The sequence below is a fragment of the Nicrophorus vespilloides genome, unplaced genomic scaffold, assembly GCF_001412225.1.
Source record: "Nicrophorus vespilloides isolate i.1.1-1 unplaced genomic scaffold, Nicve_v1.0, whole genome shotgun sequence".
NCBI lineage: Eukaryota > Metazoa > Arthropoda > Insecta > Coleoptera > Silphidae > Nicrophorus > Nicrophorus vespilloides.
Genome location: NW_017099638.1, coordinates 1 through 23,631, shown reverse-complemented (window position 1 = coordinate 23,631; position 23,631 = coordinate 1). Strand labels below are relative to the sequence as shown.

General features: G+C 30.5%; 1 protein-coding gene across 1 annotated transcript; it reads left to right on the top strand.

Annotated features, from left to right (window-relative positions):
* The first annotated feature begins 3,376 nt into the window (after positions 1–3,376).
* Positions 3,377–5,846, top strand: LOC108564923 (transmembrane protease serine 9-like). The gene is made up of 7 exons (XM_017924124.1): positions 3,377–3,545; positions 3,609–3,787; positions 3,841–4,027; positions 4,136–4,289; positions 4,361–4,484; positions 4,568–4,716; positions 5,118–5,846. Exons 1-7 carry the CDS (start codon positions 3,475–3,477, stop codon positions 5,292–5,294), a joined length of 1,041 nt encoding a protein of 346 aa, XP_017779613.1. The 5' UTR covers positions 3,377–3,474; the 3' UTR covers positions 5,295–5,846.
* The last annotated feature ends 17,785 nt before the right edge of the window (positions 5,847–23,631 follow it).

The following is a 23,631-nucleotide window of genomic DNA, read 5'->3' as shown; positions in this document are numbered from 1 at the left end:
CTTAAGTGTCTCTAAATATGTAGCGCTCGTTGAATGTTTTTATCCTAATTAGTCGAGCGCTCGTTTTTCGCAGTAAGTTTTAATTAGTCGCATATTTTTCTGTAGAAAAGCTGCGAGAGTGATAATTAAAAAAAAAAGTTTTATAGTTGTTCCAGATAGCTAAATGTTAAAACTTCAATTGCTTTCTTTTGAAATGTTCAGTGCTAAAATGATAAACAGATTGAAATAATGAACAGGACTTTAAATTGTTGAGTTTTTATTTATGATTTTCATTTTACAATTTTAACGTTTATCATAATGAAAAGGGGTTTAAATAGAAAAAATATTTGTATTGTTCAGATCAAAATAACTGTATAAGTAGATTTGTTGATAAATACAATAAAACCTAAAGAAACAGCGTTAAATGAGTAATTCACGAACAATTTATTATGTAATTTGGTTTTCAATTCTTTAATGAAAACTTTTTAAACAGTTCGGAATTTGGCTTAAACATTCTCAGTATGAATTATATTTGATCTAATACAGTTATTTTTTTTTCGAAATGTAATCTAATCTTATATAATATGAGTGTTTTAAGTGCTATTAAATATAGTATTATTAATTACCGAATTAATTTTCTCGTGATGCTGAGAGCCGAATGCTAATCAACTATTTCTTGAACAAGATGTAATGAGCTTCGAACTTTGAATGAAGTACTTGAGAATGTGATAAATTTTGTCATGCAATATTGTATTTTGGTGTATTGCTCTATGTTGGCCGAATATAAAAGTATAGTATTAAGTTACATTTAATTGAGTTTTTATCAGTATCGATTTTCTCTTGTGACGGACCCTATCCGACACCAGCTCCGTGTAATTTCCGGTACTGAAAATATGGCTTCGCAACATCACTAGTTTTTATATATTATTTAGGACGTGATTCAAAGTAGCTTAAAGATCACATTTCCTGTACCGTACTTACATATATAATATAACAAATCTTTTCGAAAGATTGTTCAAAAATCGAGTTAATTTTTGTTTTGAATGTTTGTTAGTAATAAGAACTACCTAGTTTTTTAAACACTATTTTATATCGTGAAATAATCCCAAATAAAAAAAAATCAGGGCCCTCAAATTGTAAAATTAACTTCCTAAATATGCACTACCATATGGAGTTGTCTTTCTGTAAAGAAATTACTTTTTGTTTAAATAATTGTAACCATTCTATATGCAAGTTGTGTGTTATATTTTTCTGGAACACTGAACATTAATAAGAGTACTAATATATATTGTGTATCTTTTCATTGTGTTCTAATCGATATTTCTCATATGTAAGCATCAAATTGAACGAAACCAACAGTTTATAGTATATTTGTATATAATACATTAAAAGCTAGTCAATGTATACATTTACCTAATATTTTAGATAATTAGTGGATCAAATTAATTAATAATATGAAATGTACATTTACTTGTAAAATGATGACTTCTTTAGTAACTTTAAGTACAATTAATTAAACTATTTCTAGCAAATAAACTTATTGTAATTTCTGCGAATATTTCTGCGAATATTCCATTAATTTTAAGATCCTGGGCCCTCAGCTTAAAAATATCATTAAATATGTCTGTAACATCATAAATTTGTATGTTTTGATATTGATTAATGAATACATTTTCTTGTTTCATTTTTCCATTGTAATTTAAGATATTAATTAATAAGTAAGAAAATGAAAAATTAAGCAGTTAAAATATATTTATTAATTTCTTTGTAATCTATCTCTCGCGCAAAAAGCTTCCTAATATTAGATCTTATATGACAACTAGATAAAATTACGACGTGTGTAGAACAGAGGCATCAGGTGGTTGAGTCGGAGCAAATGTCTGTAAAGATTTGGAGGAGTTATTAATGATATTTATCATTACTACCACGACACGACGATCATTGAAAAGCGCACAAATCTATGAGACAAGTACAGTTTTCCGCAATTTATGTACATGTACATATAAATAATGTTTCAAGAATTTATCTAACACAAAATAGAATATGATTATTTCTGTAATTTTATATATTTTGTAATACCGGATTCGATTAGTCCGGATTTTGTATAGTTTGGACAACAACAAACTTAATTTTAATTGACAAAATAAATTTTAAAAACTGTTGTTTATTGGAGGGTTTAATCTGAGAAAAATATAAATAAACCCAAACTTGGGCTAAAGTTTTAATTAAAGGCCTCGATTAATGTTAATTGAAGGCCTTCAGGTAGTGTTAGTTGAAGGACTCAAACAGTGTTAGCCGAGGGCCAACAAACAGTATTGTCGAGGGCTCCCAATCAGTATTAGCCGAGGGTCCCCAAGCAGTATTAGTTTATGGATCCCAAGCAGTGTTAGCCAAGTTCAGCGAAAGAATATTAGCTGAGGGCCCTCAGACTTTATAAGCCCAAAGTCCCAAAATGAATGTACATATAATTGAAATTTTAATAAGTTTATATAGAATTCGTGTTTAATGAGTTAATTAATTGATAATAATTAATTACTTTTTTGTGGAACATGTTGTAATTGTGCGTTTACTTTAGAATTTAGAGGAACTCTAAATTACCGAATGGAATTAAATGTCTCTTTGTGCTATGGAGCATAGATAACAAATGTGTTAATGGAAAATAGCAAGTTGACTGTGCTTCAAATTAAGAGAGTCAAGGTTGTTTGCTCGCTTCTCTTGCATTCATGTTATATATATTTATTTGAGCTGCCGCCACAATCAATACATGAAAGCACCCTTTGGATTTTTCCACCTTCTTCTTTCATTAGTATATCATGTATTTTTTTTTACTTTTACGTTGCCTTTCCAATTTGTTTTTTTGTTGGCAGATTTTTAATTAAATTATTCATTAAAATAATTTATAAACCGCAAAATATTTTCATAAATGTTCAAAATTAAAATCCGTTTCATTTAATTGCGTTTTACTGAATGTAAACTTATTTATTATAATTAATTAATAATAATAATTTATTGACCAGAAAATACGAAAAATAATCAAGTTTTTAGAGTTAATTTATATTTTTCTTAAATTTTTTTCAGTTGTTTGTACGTTACAATGCTGTAAATAATATTGTACGTATCATCGAACAATGTACGTTATGTGATCGACTTGGTATTTGACAATTCTTTAGAATTACTTAATATATTACAAGTTAACTTTTTGTTAATATTTTATTTTAATAGAAGTTTTTTAAATTACAAAATATATTTTAACAGTTCACTTAATTAATAAATTTGTGAAAAAAAATGGAACTTAGTATAGCTTGTAATGTGGTTAATATATATAACATTGATATCCGTAAAATAATTTTGGGATTAGTAGAGCCTTGTATGATTATAAGATTATGAACAAAATTTGATCGCTAATGACTTCCTAATTTAGTGAGGCTGAGCGAGAAAAACGGTGACGAGGGTAGAGGGCAGCTCGAGGTGTTTAGGCCAGATCAGCAAAAATGGATGCCAGCCTGTGTAGCCCATTGGGACCAGACAACATCACCAGATGCCATTTGCTCTCTCCTAGGCTACTCGTAAGTAGCTTCAAAATATCGGATAAACCATAATTTTAAGGAGTTACTACTTGTTTTGTGTAGCAACTCGAATGGCAGTCGTCTTCTTCAAGGCGTCAGCGTAGACAGTTCACCAGCTATCCATGGGACTACCACAATATGGAGATTACACCAGAACAAGAAACCCAAGAACATGTTAAAGGAATTCTCTTCTTGCCGCGGAAAGTCCTACCCAACAGTGGATATCAATTGCACCAACTACAGTAAGTTAATTCTTAAGTTTTTTTTTTTTTAACTTTAGTTGGTGTCTTTTCAGTATGCGGAAAAAGTAGGAAATCCTACGCGGAGAGAAGGAGTAAGCGGATTGTGGGTGGTATCCGCTCGAAACCGGGAGACTGGCCCTTCCTAGCCGCCCTTCTCGGTGGTCCCGAGGAAATCTTCTATTGTGCGGGTGTTCTTATCGCTGACCAGTGGGTTCTGACAGCTTCGCACTGCGTCGGCAAGTAAGTCGAATCAATCAACCGCTAATCCCGGATATTATCTATCGAAAAAAAAAAAGACAGGAGAAAATAAAGGAAGCAATAAAATCCTGTCCTTCCTTGTCATTTCAGTTACACTGATGTGAACGGATGGACAATCCAATTGGGCATCACCCGCAGACACGCTCACTCCTACTACGGACAGAAGATGAAAGTCAAACGCGTTGTACCTCATCCAAGATACAATCTCGGCATTGCCCATGACAACGACGTCGCACTTTTCCAAGTAATTCAAAACTATCAAACACATTAATTTTCCATTTTGTTTCTGTTTTTTTGTCTCTCTCTATGTTAAAGCTTTCAACTCGTGTTACTTTCCACGAACATTTATTGCCGGTTTGTTTACCGCCGGCGGACAGGGAGCTCCAACCTGGCACCGTTTGTACAGTAATTGGCTGGGGTAAAAAGGAGGACACCGGAAGTGAGTGTCCGCTCTCTATATCTTTGCCGCTCCATCGACGACCCTTGTTACGTAATAATATAATGTGCGCTCTGTTTACGCAGTGTCTGAATACGAGCCCGAAGTCAACGAGGTTGAGGTACCAGTATTGAATCGAGACTTATGCAACGCTTGGCTGGAGAACAGAGATCTCAACGTCACGGAAGGCATGATCTGTGCCGGCTACAAAGAAGGCGGCAAGGACGCGTGTCAGGTAAATAATATATAAGTACTATCCAGGATGATAAACATATTTATTGTGACAGCTTAACTTTGAAGTTGTTCAACTTTCAAACTAAATAAATTTAATTAGTTCAGACACCAAACTGCATCCAATATGAAAGATTTAAACAAAATAAAATAATTTAACATGGTCCAAACTGGAAATGTTTTGCAAATAATTAAAAAGATTTCATTTTACAATTATAGAGAAATAAGTGTAATTTATCACATTATTATTATTATTAACTTAATTATTAATTAACTGAATATAATAAATTATGGTTTTGAGGAGTTTTTTTTTTCAGAAAGGTTACAGCATTTTGAATTTCTTGTGAAGAAGTTGGTAATTTTGTAGATGATTTGACTATGTATTTTTTGCGTGTACTTTTTCAGGGAGATTCAGGTGGTCCTTTGTTATGTCGAGACAAGTATGACAAAGATCGTTGGTTTGTGGGAGGCATCGTCAGCTGGGGTATAAAGTGCGCCCATCCCCATTTGCCAGGTGTCTACGCTTACGTCCCCAAGTACATCCCCTGGATTCTACAGCAGATGAGTATATTTTCTGAATAAGACAATAAGAGAAGACAAATATAACTATAAAAGCAACACGATTACAAATGAAAGGTACAAATTATACATGGTACAATTTAATAGCATGTAGGTAGGATGACGATGTCTGCTGTACTTGCATGGAGATGAATTGAAGGTTTTTATTTAGAGAGATTTACTGTAATCCCTCCCATACATAATCCGGCTACGCACAAATTCTAAAATAACATAATATTTAAATACTAAAGAAAAAAAAAATGAGAAATCGATAAGTAATGAAATCCAATAGTGATAATTGATGACAATTCACCTAGTGTTCGAGCGGACCGCCAATACATGTGATCTGTTTATATACAGCTGTGTCATTTACTTATATTATTATATAATATATTTACACGGGGCGCCTGAAAATCTCTGCGGATGTATATACAAACATGAATATATAGAAAACCCATTTATGTAATACCTGACAATAAGAAAAGCCGCGGGAATTTTCAGGCGCCGAAACCGAGGTCGATGAAAAAGAAGATGAAGAAGAAAAAGAGAGAAACAAAAAATATATAAGAAGTATATACATATATACATACACATATATAAAAGCAAGAAAGAATGAAACGAGAGATGAAAAAAAAAAAGTGGACAAAAAAAAATACAAATAAAACGCTTAATGATATATTTTATACCCTTAGAGAAGAGAAATCCTAGTTTTCTATAGATTTATATATAAAAGAAAAATGAAGAAGATGTTATCTAGTATTAAAGGAACTAATTAAGGTAAGCGTGCGCACCCACCGACACCCTACTCCCTTCAAAACGAGAGTCATCCCTTAATGCCGCCCCCAAAGCATATCGATTCTACACATATCTCTTCCTCAAATTCCCTATAAAACCCCAGTTACCCCATCATCCGGCATACCGAAGATAATCAAAGCAAAACACTTGTCAATTAGATACCTTATATAATTTAAACTTTCGAACCATATTGCGGTGGGATTCTTTGATGTTGCGCATCTATCAATCAATGGGTGTGATGATTGTTTTCGATGTTACTATATACATATATAAATAAAATATTAGTATTTGTATATACAGGATCGGTCAAATCTGCGGAACAACAGTTTTCCTTTTGATGTAAATGTTTAAAGTGTTTATTAATTCACTTGATTATAAACATTTATAGTAAAATTTGCAAGAACAATAATATTTAATAAATAATTAAAAATTAATAATAAAAAATATATATAGAATACATATTTTCTACTAACGAAAATATGATATGAGAAATATTTAAATTTGTTGTGAAAGAGAAATAAAGTATTTATAAATTGCGAAATTTATTTGGGAAGACAATAAAAAACCATGATTTTAATATCTTGGAATAAATGTAGTTATAAACATATTTACTATTATATAGACAATATATGAAATAAATGTACTGAAATGAAATGAAATATATGTAGATAAAAGTTAATATTTACAGGTATATTATAATAGTACCGCACGTTCGTCCGGTCTTGTTTATATAGATATACATAGATATCTATACACAAATATAATTATATATTATAATATTATTATTGCCTGTTGGTAAATAAAGTAAATAAATCTATATTATATATTTACGAGGTGTCCGCAAATCGAACGAAGGTCTCTGACATGTTGTAGATAATCGCTTCAAGCTAGATGTTCAAGGTCATCCGATGTATTAGCAAAATTATCGCACGAATGGGCAACGTGCATTAGCTTGTACCGACCGTATCCGTGTATTTTTAAATGTGCATAACCTGTAGTATCGTTCTGTGGACACCCTGTATACCGATTCTGGGAGCCGAGAAAGTAGCGCTTAACTGTTTGTTGGTAAAGATTGAATCTATATATGTAAATAATATTGAATATTTCTTGGCTCACGTGAAAATTTGATGGATGAAATTATACAGAGAAATGAAAGCAAACGAGACAAATAATTTTGAACAAAGAGAGAGTATTATATATATTATAAAAAGAAAAAGATGATGAATAAAAAATATATAATCGAAGGTTATATTTAACCGGAGGAGATACTATTTCTTAAGCAAGTGATATATACAAATGTGACAATACTATTATAAATTAGACACTAAAGAAATGAATAAAGAGAGAAAAAAAAATTATATAAACAAATTTTTACAAGGTTTCATGTGAGCTTTGTTGACATCTATACAATATTGAAGAGTTGACAGTTTATTTAAGAAAAACGAAATATGAAAATGTGAAAAAGAAGAAAACTATTTTGTTAGAATAAAGTATGTATTATTGTTTAGATATTAGTAAGTGACAAAAGAAAAACTATATAAGAAATATTGTGCAGAAAGAAAAAAAAAACTATGTAACTTTAAAAAAAAAAGAGAATTGTTCGTATGTGTTCCTTGAGCTTTTGCTAACAAAACCATTTTTAGACAATATTAAAAATTGGTCAATGAAGCATAAACTGTGCTTTCTATTAGTGCAAATACTTGTGTTACAATGAAATATATGCTAGACAATAAATATATTGAAACAGAAATAAATGAAGAAACGAAGCGTAGTTCAATCAATATTTGCCCTCACACTCTCCCATTCTGACAGCACATTTTGCTTTATTTAGGTCAATTCACATCAGACTACGATCAAAAATGTAGGTATATATAACATGTTATTTGATTGACAGGTAAGTTTGCTTGAACTGTTAATGTTACATAATTAGACTTCATTAGACTTACATATATAGACAATAATAGTCAACAGTTCAACCTTAATTAAATTATATGCATTATTTAAAACTCATTAAGGATTAAATATTGATTTTTTTTATATTTTAATGTATTTAAGTATAGTATAGTTTTTATGTTTCTAGAAAAAATATACACATTATGAAAATATTGTATAACAAAAAGTTATTTCGAATCTCTGATATTTTTTTATTAATGTTATGAAGCAACTTAGTAAATTTCTAATAAATTCTTAATTAATATAGAATAATCAAAAAAGTAATAAAATTAAATGTATATTTTATAATCTGAAATAATGAATAAAGTTGAGTAAGTCTTCAAAGCTATTAAGAAGATTTTATTACAAATTATACGTGCATCAGTTAACGCTTTATCGGACGTGTTCTGCATTTCACTCAATATTCGGCATGAAATATCCTGCCAATTAGTTCGGATTAACGAAGACCCAATATATAATGTTGATATATTAATTAGGGCAGCTATTATAAATCTGTATATATGTACATATATAACTCACCTCGCATTGGAATTTCAATATACAATTTTAGAGGAAACTAGTAAATAGTTATATAATTACATTATATTCAGCAATACCTTGCATAGTACTGCTTCGATCAGTGCGGATACACAAAATTTTTACAATTAAGTCTCTATTTGTGCGGTTTATTTTTATGCAGTTTTATAATTTGGATTAAAAAAATAAACAATTTTTACTAATAACATCTTCACAGTGATAAAGTTGTTTTGTTTTAATTTGGATTTTGATAGATACTTGTCAAAAAGCACATTTTCCTCCAATTGGACCGGTCCAATTAAGGTAATTTTTAACGGTCCAAATTAGGAAACTTTTTTTGATCTGCAAATTACTGGAAACGAATACTTCCGGTTTTATTTTATTTTAAACAAGTTTACAGAGCAGGATATGAATTTGTTAGATCTAATAAGATTTATTGGAAGTGTCATCTGATACGGCGCTTTTACAGTCTGTTATATTTCCACTTCGATTTTTCCTCTGATGCAGCTGACGGGAAGAGCTGGAAAAATATCTGTGCTCTGTGAGGATTTTAACTCAATGCTACTACTACTTTTCTCACACAAGGGGGATTCGTGTTTGTGGCTGTTTGAGTTCCTTTATCGCCTTCCCTTGCGAGTAATCCGTTGCTCCGTTTGATGATAATATCACCATATTTATAGAAAAAAAGATATGATTTTAAGAAAAAATAATTATAAACCGTTACGTGAAATTTCCTATTCAAAATTAAATATACTCTTTTTTAAGTAATTTCGTCTTCATTTTCTTTATCTTCAAAGTTTTCTAAATCTTCCACTGAAAAACCATCACCAATAATTTCCTAACATCGACATCTTTGAATCCTATTGATTGAGACACCTGGATAACTTCATTTCAAATTTCTTCGTTGTTATTTTTTTCTTCTACTACAACTTCTGGCGCATATTTATGTTATATCTAATGATTGTTGATTTTAAACGGACTTTGGGATGTTTGTAAAACTTGCACGGCTTTTGTACACCGAAACATTGCTGATATTACATAACACGGTGTATTGATTTTTCTTCGACTACAAAAAAAAAGCGGTAGTGACCTAAAGCGACAGATGGTACATTTATGCAACAGTAACAGGTGAGTACAAGTACGAAGAGGTTATGAATAAGCCGTTTCTATAAACTTTGATTTATATTATAAAAAGTACTAGATTGTTGCATAATAAAGTACGGGCTTTTTTTTTAAATTAATTTCTCGAAATTTTCTTGCATTTTTGTTGTTTCGTAGGAAGGGACGTATTATGCAAGAAAAGTTACATAATCTTCATTTTTATTTGAAACTAATAAACAATTTAATACAAAGCTTAATACAAATACAAAAAATATTAGTGACTTTTTATGAATGTTAACAAAAATCCTAACTTATATAAATTCATTAAATTGTAAATATAGCAATTAGTTATAATAACGTATATTATGAAATCATGTGTAGATTAAAAACGGGATGAACGTTAACAGAGCGCCGCGTGTTCTAACTATAACCATATGCTCTCACAATTCATTAGTAGGTGAAACACTGTTTTCCCCCAAAACTCATACATTTTAGTATTGAAAAAGTTAATGCGGACATATACAAGCAAACACATGAAGTTTCTATATCAAGTTTCCAGTTAATCCATTAATATTCTCGAGATTTAATATTTCAAACATAGTTTCAGAATTATCGCAATCCTGCAAATTGATCCTACACATACATTTATACAAATAGCTCTCAGTTAACGAAGCATTTTTTAGGACATATATGATTTAGTAAATTAGTAGATCATATGATTTATAATAATTAAGTTTAATATCATAAGAAATAAAAAGAAATACTTCTTGATAATTCCAATTTAGAAAAAATATACTCATATATTCAAAAAAATATGGATTTTGGCATGTATATAATAAAATATTATTATGGTTCTATAACACAATTACCAATTAAAACCATGATTTAAAACTTGAATTTCTTCTTCTTCTTCACTCCCTTTACTTAGCTTGTGTCAAGCACAATTTCGCCAGCTTCCGTCAAAATTTGAATTTAAATTTTGCAATAACAACTTGCATGATCGTTTAAGTGCTGCCATCTATATGAGTAGTACAGAACTTACTCATTTATTGAAGTGTTGTATAGGCAAGCAACTGAACAACTTAACTTCTATAATTAAATATGTATATGCGATTTAATGCCTTTTAATTCTTTGTAGTCTATTAAATCCGGTGGCAATCGCAAGCCCGACAACCGAAATCCCGTCTATCAAAATCCCGACGTTTGAAATCCCGGCTGGCTCAAAATCCTGACGTTCAAAATCCTGACTATATCAAAATTCCGACTATGTTAAAATCCCGACTACCATAATCCCGACAGTCAAAATCCCGACTATATCGAAATCCCGACAGTGTCTTTTATTATTATAAATTTTTACAATAACATTTTTATGTTAGTCGGGATTTCAATAGACGGTTTTCGGTTGTCGGGCTTGCGATATAGACCCTATTAAATCATATTAAGTATTCATTTATTAATTAAATTTGTAATATACGCAACCCATTTAACTTACAGTTTCTAATTTCAAATTTATCTTTTGAATCCAGTCAATTTGGACAAATAGTGGAAACCACATCAAAGTATGAACTTTATCCAAACAAATGCATCTTTTGGATCCATTCAACTTATTATAGTTTTGGAGAAATTCATTAAAATATGAAAACACTGCTTTCCTTCAGCTTTAAATTGTTTAAATTTTCAATGCGAATTATAGCTAATAGATGTTATAGAATTATATGAATACTGGCCACTGCTTTTTTAGCGTTTCATTTTTCAAATAAATAAATGAAATCAATGTTTAAAACAACATTTATCCACGATAATTTAGTCATAAGGACCTTTCGCGTTAATACACATACTTTATCTCATGTGATCCTGTCCCAATACCCCTATAGTTCTTTTCCCATCCCTTGAAGTGCATTATATAAAATGATATAAAATTAGTTGCTATCATAATTAAAAAAATTTTTTTGGATAATCTCATTTTTTATCTATGTACTAAATTATGGCTAAAATTTAAATAAATATAAACTGATGATCTGAAATAAAATGTATTAATTAATAAGCTATTTTTTTTGTACATGGAATAATATAAATAACTGCAGAAAACCGGACAAATCAACAATCTAAATACAAAACTAAAGCACACAAAAAGAGACTTTTCTAAATTTCTATAATGAATCCGGACAGATTGAAGCCGCATTATGTGAGGTATTACAATATAAAAAAATTCTAAAATTGAATTATATTATTTTGAAAAGTAAAATTACTGATGAAAAAGTTGTAATAAATATAAATAATCAAATTAATTATTATAATAATTAATAATATTATAAACATTTGTATATATCAAAAAAAAAATCTTATTGAACACAATTAAAACGTGTATTATAAGGGAAAACATAGAGCATACCAAAATACAAATAATAATTAAGTTAATGATGCTCCACATTTCCACAATAATATTAAAGAAGGTTGGTCAACAAGCAATTATTATATAATTTTCTTGAAAAACTTTTTTTCTTGTTTGGATGAGTATTATATAAATTATATGTGAAATTATCACTGTTCTTTCGCATTTAGAGACATACTTTCATTCCTGCGATCCTGTTCATTACCCCTACAAATTCTTTACCCATTCCTTCATATTATTGCTCCGAATACAATTGACGCGTACAAATCAATATCAGATAGGGAGGGGTAATATACATTTTATAACCATATTTTTTCTTCCTTAATATATTTCTTTTTTTTATTAAAGATCTATGATCAAACTAACATACAATATAGTCTATACATCAATACAATTTGGATCAGTCGTTTTCTATATACGCATGCTAAATTGTACGTTCGTATGAACATCAGGAATGTATTTTTTTATATATTTATCTGATTAACGTACATTTGCTATTCGTATGGTAATTTGTAACGTAACTGAGCATTTGATATAAACTTTTGACATAGTCTGTAGAATTTTGTCTCAAGAAATATTATATTAATGACAAAAAGAAACAACTATTTATGTAAACATATTTATTGGATACAATTTGTATTTTTATGTTGAGGAAAAAGTAAACTAATTATTTTCAAAAGTATCAATATAACAATCAACGTTTTATAAAACTGTTTTAATATTGAATTTGTTATAAAATTTATTTCGTCCTGGCTAATGACCAAAAGTACTTAATTTGTAAATATGTGTATTGTTGCTGTTCAATTTGTTTTTATTCTAATAATGTTTTTATGAAAGAATAAAAGAACATGTTTTGTTATATTTTCTGGTCAATAAATTGCGGTTGTATCGAGAGTACGGTAGTACTGAAGAAAATTAGAACTAGAGCAAATAGAGGATTTCGAAAGGATGTTCATTGGGTTGCCTATGGAGGAAGAAGTATCGTGCTCATAAATATTCATGTGGTATCATCAATAGCTTAGCAATGTGCTACGGTTTAAAAAGAAACAAGAAACTCCGTACTCAATGAATATGCAAATGCGAAGTAATTTAATAAAGTTCACGGATGTGAACGGAAATTAAAACAATCCACCTGTATACAAACGTGTCCGAAAACTAAGCAAGGCAATTAAAACACGCAAAACTAGAAAAATAAATAAATCTACGGAATAATGGGAATTTTATGGATGAATATGAAATAATATCTGTAAATATGGTTGGATGCGCTTAAGAGGGCACGAAGGTTGACCAGAGGCTCGTATTCGGGTGGATGTAGCTAACCAAAAAAGAAAAAAAAATATAAATCAAAACGGATAGAGACGTGTTACCGAAGAAGGATTGACCTGAAACCGAGGATCACACTAAACGCATGCATGCATAATCTCGATCCAATTAAAGTACTTATCCGGTGGATTAGCATAAAGATGTTTAGTTACTTAATATGTGGAGCAGAGTCTGTTGCACGTACGGTAATAATTGAAACGAACGTTAAATTGCCCGAGACGTCTGTGCCCAATTGATTTGCCACCCCTCGTCTGGTGGAAGAGGGTGGAAACAATCAAAGAAACAAATATATATAAAAGAAAAACAGAAACGGATTTGTTTATTTTGCTTCTGTCGCGTTGAGGAAGGTTGCTTCTTTTTATTTTTCTCTTGTTCGTTCTCTTTCTCTCTCATCTCTCCGGTGGAATCGAGGTCGCCGCTGCGAGATTACAATCGCGGTCAAGGTGAGTCTTCAGAGAGAAGAGACGGCAATGTAGAGGAAGAAGATCGAGGCTCCGATTCTCTCGGCTTTTCTCCAGCTGATTTTCGAAGCTTCCGTGTGGATTGGAAATACGACCAGAGGTGAACTCTACTTTTTTTGATGTAGCGGATTCGCAAATGGAACGTTCCCTCTGGATACGCTTTGGTTGGTTCTGGAATTCATTCACTTTTCGGTTATTAAAACAACTATGTGCTTTATTTAACCGTACTTTTTAGATGTATGCGTAGGTGATGAGCAAGAGAAGGAAGGAGATAGATGAGGATGAGAAGTACCGAGAGAAATCTTGCGCGACCGCCTGTGATGGACTGAGAGAAGACTAGATGAGGCAGAAGAACAAGAAGAGGAAGGAAACAGCGTACAAAAAAATATATGTGTGTGTGTGTGCGTTTGTGTGTGGAAGCGTTAATTAGTTCATGCATATTAGTAACCCAGATCTAATAAAAGTGGAATGATAATAAATTACGTTCTCAATTAGAAAACCGATTTAATAATAACAAACGAAATTTTAATCGCGCCTCAGCGGAAATTTACTGCCGCCCCATAGAAGTACACCACCTCGCGACATTAATTGGTGCCGCGGCTCACGGAAATTTATGGGTTTTAGCCTCAAGCTCCACAAGCAAGAGGATGGAACTATTGTAAGAACAAATTTTCTTTCTAGGACATCCATCTACAAAGGAAATTGTTTATTCAACAAAATAAAAATTGATATAAAAAAATATTTGATGCTTCAATAATTATAATTAATAAAAATCTTTCATATTACATTTCAAGCTGTAGCTCGTTTCTTTTTATATAATTAGTATTATAGAAAAATTACAATTGGGCCGCGTGCGGCCCGCGGGCCATGCGTTAGATATGTCTGCTCTATGATATTTAAATAGCTTGTTCCAAATTTCAATGCTAGTCGCGCCACTTTCATTTATTTATCTTCGAAATATGCATTCGAATTTCACTCATTTCAATGTTTTTTTTTATCAAATGTACGATGAAAACAGTAATTTCAAAATTACTTTATCTTATTTTCGTTTGTGTTGTTGTTCAGATGAGCCTGGGACAACCCGCAGTTTGTAAAAGCGTTTCTTGTTCACGTCAATTGAATATTCGAACTTTCTTCTTAATCTCAATATGAGAAGAAGTAAACAAGGAACAAGAACAGGTTTCCCGGACTTAAAAATAAAGTTGTTCCAAGAAAAAGCGTCCTATAGTGTTGTAGTCATTGGGAATAACGACAAGTTGTTTTAAATGAACATCCATTACTAATATATTGTTTTATTATGTCTATCTATAACTAAAATGTACATTAATTGCTTTCATTATGATTAATTAATTAAATTATGTTGGTAATAAAAAAATGTAATTAAAAATAAAAATACCGTACTATGGTCCTCTACAGTCCGGTTTCATTATAAAAGATTCACTAAAACCTCTTAATAATGTTTCAAATAATAACAAAACTTTCAAAAGTTAAGTCAAGTAAATAAAAAAAAACAACTGAAGAATGTTGTTGAGCCTTTTTTTTTCGAACCGTGTCAATTGGAATTTACAAGCAATCGTCTCAATTCAACATCGACTTTGATTAATATCTATACGCATTGAAGACGAAAATGTCCGATGCACTCGACTTGTTGTCCTTTTTTCTTCTTAATCTTCTTCTTCTTCTCCTCCAATGTTATTGTTGTTGTCAAGGTTCCGCGTTTCGTAACAGGATGACGTAATCGTGGATTGCTGCTCGCACGAATCAAATTGAACGTGTTGACTTTCTTTTTCAAGAAAAAAAAAATAAACAGGTCCACGGATAGTTTTGGGTTTCTAATGAAAAACGTCTTTTCACAGAACAAATTCCATAGCCCTCCGAATTTGTCCATATAAATCAAAAGTAAATTTTACTAGAACAAATATTTTTTTTTTAAATAGTTCACAAAATTATCATTTTTATTCTGTATTCAGTCTTTTTGTCCTGTTTCTGTTTATGCGGTTTTAACGTCCTCGATTAGTCCGGTTTCAAACAGTGCGGAATAGGTTATTCGAACTATACGATAACAAAAGTTTTAAATAATTATTAACAACTAAAAACAAATTCTTTCCAATGACCTTGAACTGTATTTTATGTTTTGGCTCAATGTGTGTTCCGACATGACTAATTTAGAATTTATATATAAGCTTATTGAAACATCTTACTAATTGTAATTATAAATATTTGCTTGTCAATTAAAATCAGGCACTAATTACGTAATTTAAACACTATAAGCAAATGAGCAGATGAGGTACCACTGTAGCAAACTTCATTAATGAAGTTTGATATAAATCCCGTTTTGTTTAATGAAATTTGCGTGGCTTACTTTCGAGGATGCTGTCATATTGGATATTAGAAATACGAGGATGTTACATTCATAACATAAGTAAAAACCAATAGCAGATGTGTAGAAAGTGCTGTAAACTGTCTAACTAAATTGATTCATTTAAATTTATAAGTGTGTGCATAACCTATAAAACTATATAGTACAATAATTGATTGACAAAAAAAAGTAGTTCAATCTCCTCACAGAAAAAAAAAACTTACACACAAGCATATGCGATTAATAAAATAGATAATTGTAAAGGAAACTTAATTTGCTAGAAAGTTTATTAAAAAAAAATCATGTTAAAAGGACTTTGAAGAAGTTTCTAAAATTAAGAAACTTAAATGTGACATGCTTTATTATATTTATTTTCAAAAAATAATTACTTTAATGAACACTGTTTAGCTCTAATTAATTACTATTATAACATAACCTGTTATGAAAATTGCAATTATCCAAACAATTTGTGTTATAAGAGAAATAAAAATAAAAATATTGCGTTTAAAATTACCTTGAACTATTTTTTTTTGATATTGCCTCAAAGTGTTTTCTAACTTTTCTCCATTTTATGAAAGCAATAAATCATTATTTTTGAAAAATGTCAGGTTATAATATATGTACCAATTCAGAAAAACCTCGCATAGTGCGGCTTCAGAATAATACGCTTTAAGTTTTTTTAAATAAACTTAATTTTAATTCAGAAAAAAATTAAATAAATTCTCAAATATTTTACAAATTAACACAATAAATGTACAATTAAAAATGTTAAAGATGTAGATAAAAAATGAAAAATTGCATAACCAAAAAAGGTAGTGATTGCAGTTTTTCTGTCTACAGAAAAACTGTATTTCATGTGAAACGAATACAATCAATGTCCGGCTATGAAGGGAATATTTGTTTAGTATTTATTGAGTGGTCTCTGGAAGCAATTATACCGTTGATGGAAATCAAGTTGTAGGGTAAATGTAATATAATACAAACGGTCTTTCGGTCCGCTTTGAACTAGCATTAATTATTATTTTGCATCGTGTTTGTTTTAGCATCAGTCACCAATTCAGCAATATTTCTGAATGCAATATCAGTTGAAATTTAATAATTACAATTTAAATTATTTAGGGTTACTGAACTGAGATTTCCCGCTACAAATTTCCCGGGAATTTAGGAAAAATATCGTTCGAGACTCAAAATTTCTAAATTAAAATATCTTATCTTCAAATAGATTTTGCACATTGTTTTTTGTTATTATAATTACAAATAGTTTGTTTTAATTAATATTAAAAAAAAGTAAAAATTGTATACATTTCTAAAATTTATAGTAAAACAAATATTTTCATAAAGATATTTTACTTGACGTTATTGTGTATGGTAATTAATATAGGCGAAGAAGTTCGTTTTCCTAACTTAAAGTAAGTAAATAATAGAGAATGGAAACCAGGCGGAAGGAAACAATAGTAAAACACGGCAACAGAGTGAGGAAAAGTTCTGTAATAATAATGTTACCTTTTTCCGAAGTGGAAAAATCTGTTATGCGAGTAAAATGTGAAAAGTATGAAGAAACTTTTCAGTGTTTGATCGCACGTAATGGATTAATTGAGGAGAGTTGTGATCGATTAAGGTCTGTGGATCATTGAAAAATTTCTTTTCTCGGTTTGAGCAGTCGTTCATTGCTTTTTCTTCTTCTTTTCGTATCTCTCTTTATGCCGACATTTCTCTTCGCCGTATTTCTATTCCCATTTAATCTATTTTTAATATCAATCGTATTTCATAATAATATTATTCTTAGTTATAATTTACACATTTATATTTTTATTATTTTGTAAAATTATTTACATAAAAATTGAAGTATTTTAATTAATCAAAATCAAAATAATTTATATTAAACATGATTGTTTTATACTACAGTTAAGTCTCTTTTTTATGGTTTTTGTATGTATTTATTTCCTCGATTATGAATATGTTTTGTAAAAGTGTATCTCTTCGTTCCTACTAATGTATTATTCGTATCAAATTTCAGTTTTATTATAAAATTCGCAGATTATTTTGTTATCCACTTGTCCTAAAAACGAGTATTAGAAATTCAATATGAATGTACTTCTAGTTCTACTGTCATCAAAGTTTGTTCATTTGGATATTTGTACGTTAGTTTGTTTGTGTACGTAGTATCGAACGTAAAGGAACCTTTCAATGTTGATTAGGATTTTGCATTGGAATTACGTGAATCAATTTACTTTTGCCGCGTGTTTGCCTGTGTTCTTTTTGTTTTGTGGGTCAAAAAGTAATTGTCGATTGTGTGAAGCGTTCGCGCAGAGAGTTTTGTTTGAAATGCAAATAGAGAGGAGCGCGGGCAATTTAAATAATAATCACTTAGCGAGCGTTGACCAATTTAGTGTGTATTGATGTGATCCGAAGTGAGGAGAGCCAACTTGTGTTCCGCTAACCTACAAATACGCAACAGATGTGCTTCATATCAGAAAACGGCAGCAGAGACCATTAAATTATTATCACACTTCCACCGAATATTTCTGGCGTCGCAGGAAGAACGAGAATAACAAGCAGACGACTTTCTCTTCTTCGTCCAAAAGGAGAGAAAATAAAAACGAAGAAGAAGAGAGAAAGATACTGGGATGGATATATATATATATATAGATGGAGAGGAAACAATAAACGAAAAAGATCCGAAAAATCCGAACCGAAAACGATCGTTTCGGATTTTATTTCCTTTTACTTTTCCATCTGAATTGCTTTTAAGGAAACCGCGGAGCATACCAGAAATTCGTTCTGCCAGAATCGCTCCGACCACTAATTAAACTGAATTTGCGCCAATTGTCCAGACTTTCACTCGACGATTTCCACTCAATGATGAAAAAAAAAATACAAACACATTTTCTAAACATTGTTCCTGCTCTTCTTCCTCGCGTTTTTCCGCATTTTCTTTTTTTTTGTACAGTTTTGTATTTGTTGGGAATTTAATAATTTCAAATCTAGTTCGTAACGAGAATCGTCTCCGGCCAATGCCAAGGTTTGACCCAGATGTTTCGGAGAAAGTACCACCAATTAAATACCCCACCTAATGCTACATTCTTTTTCCCTTTTATTCAACCGTCCCGCGGTGCCCAAGATTTGGCGCTCGATTGTTATGTAAATGATGGATTTGTTTCTGGACGTGTTGTACATGGGTGGTATCGCTGGAATCCATCTAAGACCAGACAGAGAGACTCGGAACGCTCGATCCTTCGTACGAGGAGAAATCTAGGCCACGTCCGTATCCGGATTCTATGCAGTGTCCATCGACCTTGACATTGCTCACGGAAAGGATCAAATTATAAATAATATTCCTTCCTCTCTGTCCGTTCCACACGCATCCTCTCTCTCTCTCTCTTCCTCGCATTACTACAGCCGAAGACGACCAAAAGCGGATACGCACAGCCTCGGACGTACAAATCCCGAAAATAAACTTTCTATGTGATCATTTAAAAATCCACCCACAAGAGTGATTTCAGAAGAAGAAAGCTCGGCTATTCCGTAAAAGCGATTTCTCTTTTGCTTCTTTTGGAGCATTTGGCAGACTGCATGCGCGTCAAGTCAGATGTTCGCGCTAACTTCATAATTAATACACGGATATTGTTGTTATCATTTTTTGGCACGTCTTCAATGAAATTATGAAGAAGGAGAAATAGAAAATAGGAATCGCTTCGTGCTCGTAGTTACACTTAATTAATACCCAATTATTAACTAGAGCAAGGAATATGCTTGCTTCCTATTCATTACAAACACTTACCAAGCAGCAACAAGTCATAATTATCATTGTTTTACTACAATCATTCATTTATTTGCTATATATTCCGAAATCTTCGGTGATAAGGAATCTTTCACGACTTCTAATTACGACACCGATCGTATCCAAGCACGCACGTGCCTAGGTTGTAGTGAAACTTCGTATCCGGTCGAAGACAATGCGCTTGGAATATTGTTAATGCACTCAATTAGTCATTACATCTACATTACATGTCCACAAAATACGTTTTACATTTCAATCACATACTTTTTTAAAATTACGTTTGCATTCTATGAAATAATCGTTTTTCTGATAATTTTATAATTTATTTTCACTTATAAATTTATTTCTTATCTTTCTAAAAAAAATAGTTTAAAATATTAATAAACAAAAGTAAAATTAAAAATTGACAACTTTAAATTTGAATAATTTTTTAAATAAATGAACAGAAAGATTTCACGTTTCGTTTTTTTTTATAATTATAATTAAGTAAGATTAATTTATAAAATATTCATTTACGTTTAATTTAATGCATGAATTAACAAATCCGTTTAATTGAAAGTAAATTTTTACTTGTTGGATCGATATTTTCGAACAAAACGAAAAAAAAAAGAAGAAGAAGAAGCGTCTTTCGGTGTGGACGTAAATTCTAAAGTTTAAAAGTTAATTTAAGGCATTTTATACTATATAGGTTAAAGAACGCCAACCCCTCCAATTAGAAAACTTGTGACGCTGCGCTGTTATCCGCTGGGTAATGAAAAGTTATTTCTCTCTTTCTTTTAGTCTCCGTGGACAAAGGAAAGATACAGCTAAAAATATACTAATTTTAAATTTATGTATATACAAGTTTAAATGCATTATTAAGCTGCTATACGCTGGAATTTGCAGAGTTAAACACGCTGATATTGTTATATAACTATTTTCTGTTCCTCTTAATAACGTATTCATAAAATTAAATGTTGTTAAATTATAAGAAAATTTTATCAAAAAAAAAACTTCAATTAATAAATAATTTTTGCTTTTTAAATAACAAACTTAATTGTATTAATATTAATGGTTATGGTTATAGCTTTTTGATGCTCTATTAATCTAATTAAATTAATTTACAATTGTTCATACATTCTTTAATATATTATTAAAAACGGTTTTAATTATTTAATAAAAAAAATATATTTATCATTCTTTACGAAATATATCAAGAAAATTATATTAAACATCGTTTTACGCCGGGGTTATGTTCTTACAATGCCGTCGCAAATCGAATCGGCGTAAAATGAACCCATATTTACAGTGAGGTAACTATAGGGTTTAGTTCATATATAAGTGTAAAATCAGCAATTAATAAGCGTTATTTCACAGCGGCGTTATTGTGAATCGGCGTTAATCGAAACGGTGCAAAACTACAATACCTCACATAGTACGGATCCGAGCAGTCCGTCCATTTGAAAATTTAAAAACAAACTTTATTCTTGTATGTATTTATCATAATAGATAAGATAAAATAATTAACTGTTACAAAGGGTGAAAGTTTCGCTTAACGAAGTCATTTCGTGGCTCGCATCGTATTCGTTAATCGAGGTATAACTAAATTACATAGATTTACATAGAAGTACATAGATTTAATTTCAATTAGTAATAAATTTAAGAAAAAATAAACGATAATATTAAATTCCTGTTTTTTAGCTAAAATTAATAAATATTATGCGTATTATATTTGAGTTTTTGTTATAAATATCTTTTTTTCTTGATATTGGAATGAATTTTCTATATACAGTGGAATCTCGCATAACGAGTGACGATGAGAAAAGAAGTCCCGAATTGCGCGCTTGTCCTATAGTTAAAGGATTAAAAATCGTTAAGCGAGGTTCCACTGTATATATACTTTTTTTTTTCAATTAATCTGCTTGATGATTATCTAGTTTCTGGAATGCGTTAAGTGTATAATATATAAAATATATGATGGAGAGAATGTAACGTGTTAGTTATTTTGTTATAAGTATATTAAATGTGAGTAATGGGTTTCATGCAACGTTGAAAATAAGATAATAGAGTAGAACGAATTGTAATCAAACTGGCCGTATTCTGTTTGAAGTTGGTTGGAACTTGCTCAATGCGATGTCCATGTGTCAATGTGTTTACAGGTCAGTGAATATATTCAATGCGGTGTCTCAAAGAGCTGCCAATTACCAATCTGCTGCCTTGCAACATACAATACAACAATAATTACCATGCCGACCATTCGATTTACTAATAACCACAATTTCCGCGTATTAACCAGAATTTCGCCAACGCCATTCCATGTCCGTAGTCACCAAAATTATGCAACACAACAAGATCAATAGTTGTTGTTTTATACAAAGTTGAAGTTCGAATTGAATTATTCACGTATCTTCGACGTGTAAATCTAAAGGAATTGATGATGCCGCACGGCTGCTGCTGCTGCTGCAGCCAATTAACTGGATAACTGCTGTACCTGTATTCACAATTTCGTCGCATTTGGAAAGTCTCAATAACGAAGGAAATAAAAAGCAATTAGGTTTCAGACGTTTCTCTCGTTTTCGAAATCAGAACATTCCGCCAATTTATCCAAATATTAATATCGCTTTCCGGATACTGTTAGATCTTTCCTTTTAATCTTTATAATTTACAAATTATAAATTTTCTTTAAATAAAATCATATTGAAAATTATTTATTATTAATATACATGATTAAAATTTTATCCGACCTTTACATAATTTCTATTTATTATAACATAATAATATCAGTGATTCTCAAAATTTTTGATCCGCGACCTTCTTTTGGACATAAAAAGTTTCTTTGAAAATCATTGCTTTAGAAGATAGTTTGAAAATTTGTAGTAAAATTTATTCGTTTCATATTAGACTTTCTCTCAAATACCACTAATTATTTTCAAGAATTATAAGCATTAATCAATGTCAACTCATATAGTTTGTATCAGATACACCATTTCTCGTACATCAAAAATCTTAAGCGATAGATTACATTCTAAAACAGTGATTCTCAAAGTGTGGGTCGCGACCCCCCAGGGATGTCGTGTAAACCGCACTGTAGAAGACTGTATAGAAAGAAAAATAATCAATTATGTACAATTATGTAGAATAAATAATACAATTATAATTTAATATGTATTAAAATATTGAAATCAGTACTAATCGAAGCAGTATTTTTTAATGGTAACAAAAAATACATGAAAAAATATACATTTGAACTAGTTTTAAATTAAGATAATGAATTTTTCTTTTTTTGTAAGAAAAATAAATGTATTAATTTTGTACATAATTAATACAATTTTTTGTTAAACCAATACTCTTGTGGGATAAAGATTTAAGTTTTCTTGAAACGCTGCTTTTATGAATATAGTCAGATCTAATTAAGCAAACTCATTAATTAAAGACCCAATTAATTCTTATATAATAAGCGTTGTCTTGTATAGCTTTTTAAACTAAACTATTCTCGATTTAAAGATATCAAAGGAGATTTCTTTAAATAAACATATTTAGTTTTCAATCACCCATACCTCGATTAACGATTTTTTTTTAAATAAAACTACTTCGTTTTCAAGGTATTTACTATGACCAGGACACATGTTTTATTAAATACAAAGTTTTTGAATTATTTGGTTTTTATCACTGGAAATTCATTTATTTAGTCTTTATAAATT

Excerpts from the sequence above, each read along its gene's own strand:
- LOC108564923 (XM_017924124.1), top strand. The coding sequence starts at position 3,475 with ATGCCAGCCTGTGTAGCCCATTGGGACCAGACAACATCACCAGATGCC. Across the intron at positions 4,028-4,135 it reads GCTTCGCACTGCGTCGGCAA|TTACACTGATGTGAACGGAT; the intron begins GTAAGTCGAATC and ends TTGTCATTTCAG. Across the intron at positions 4,717-5,117 it reads GCGGCAAGGACGCGTGTCAG|GGAGATTCAGGTGGTCCTTT; the intron begins GTAAATAATATA and ends GTACTTTTTCAG.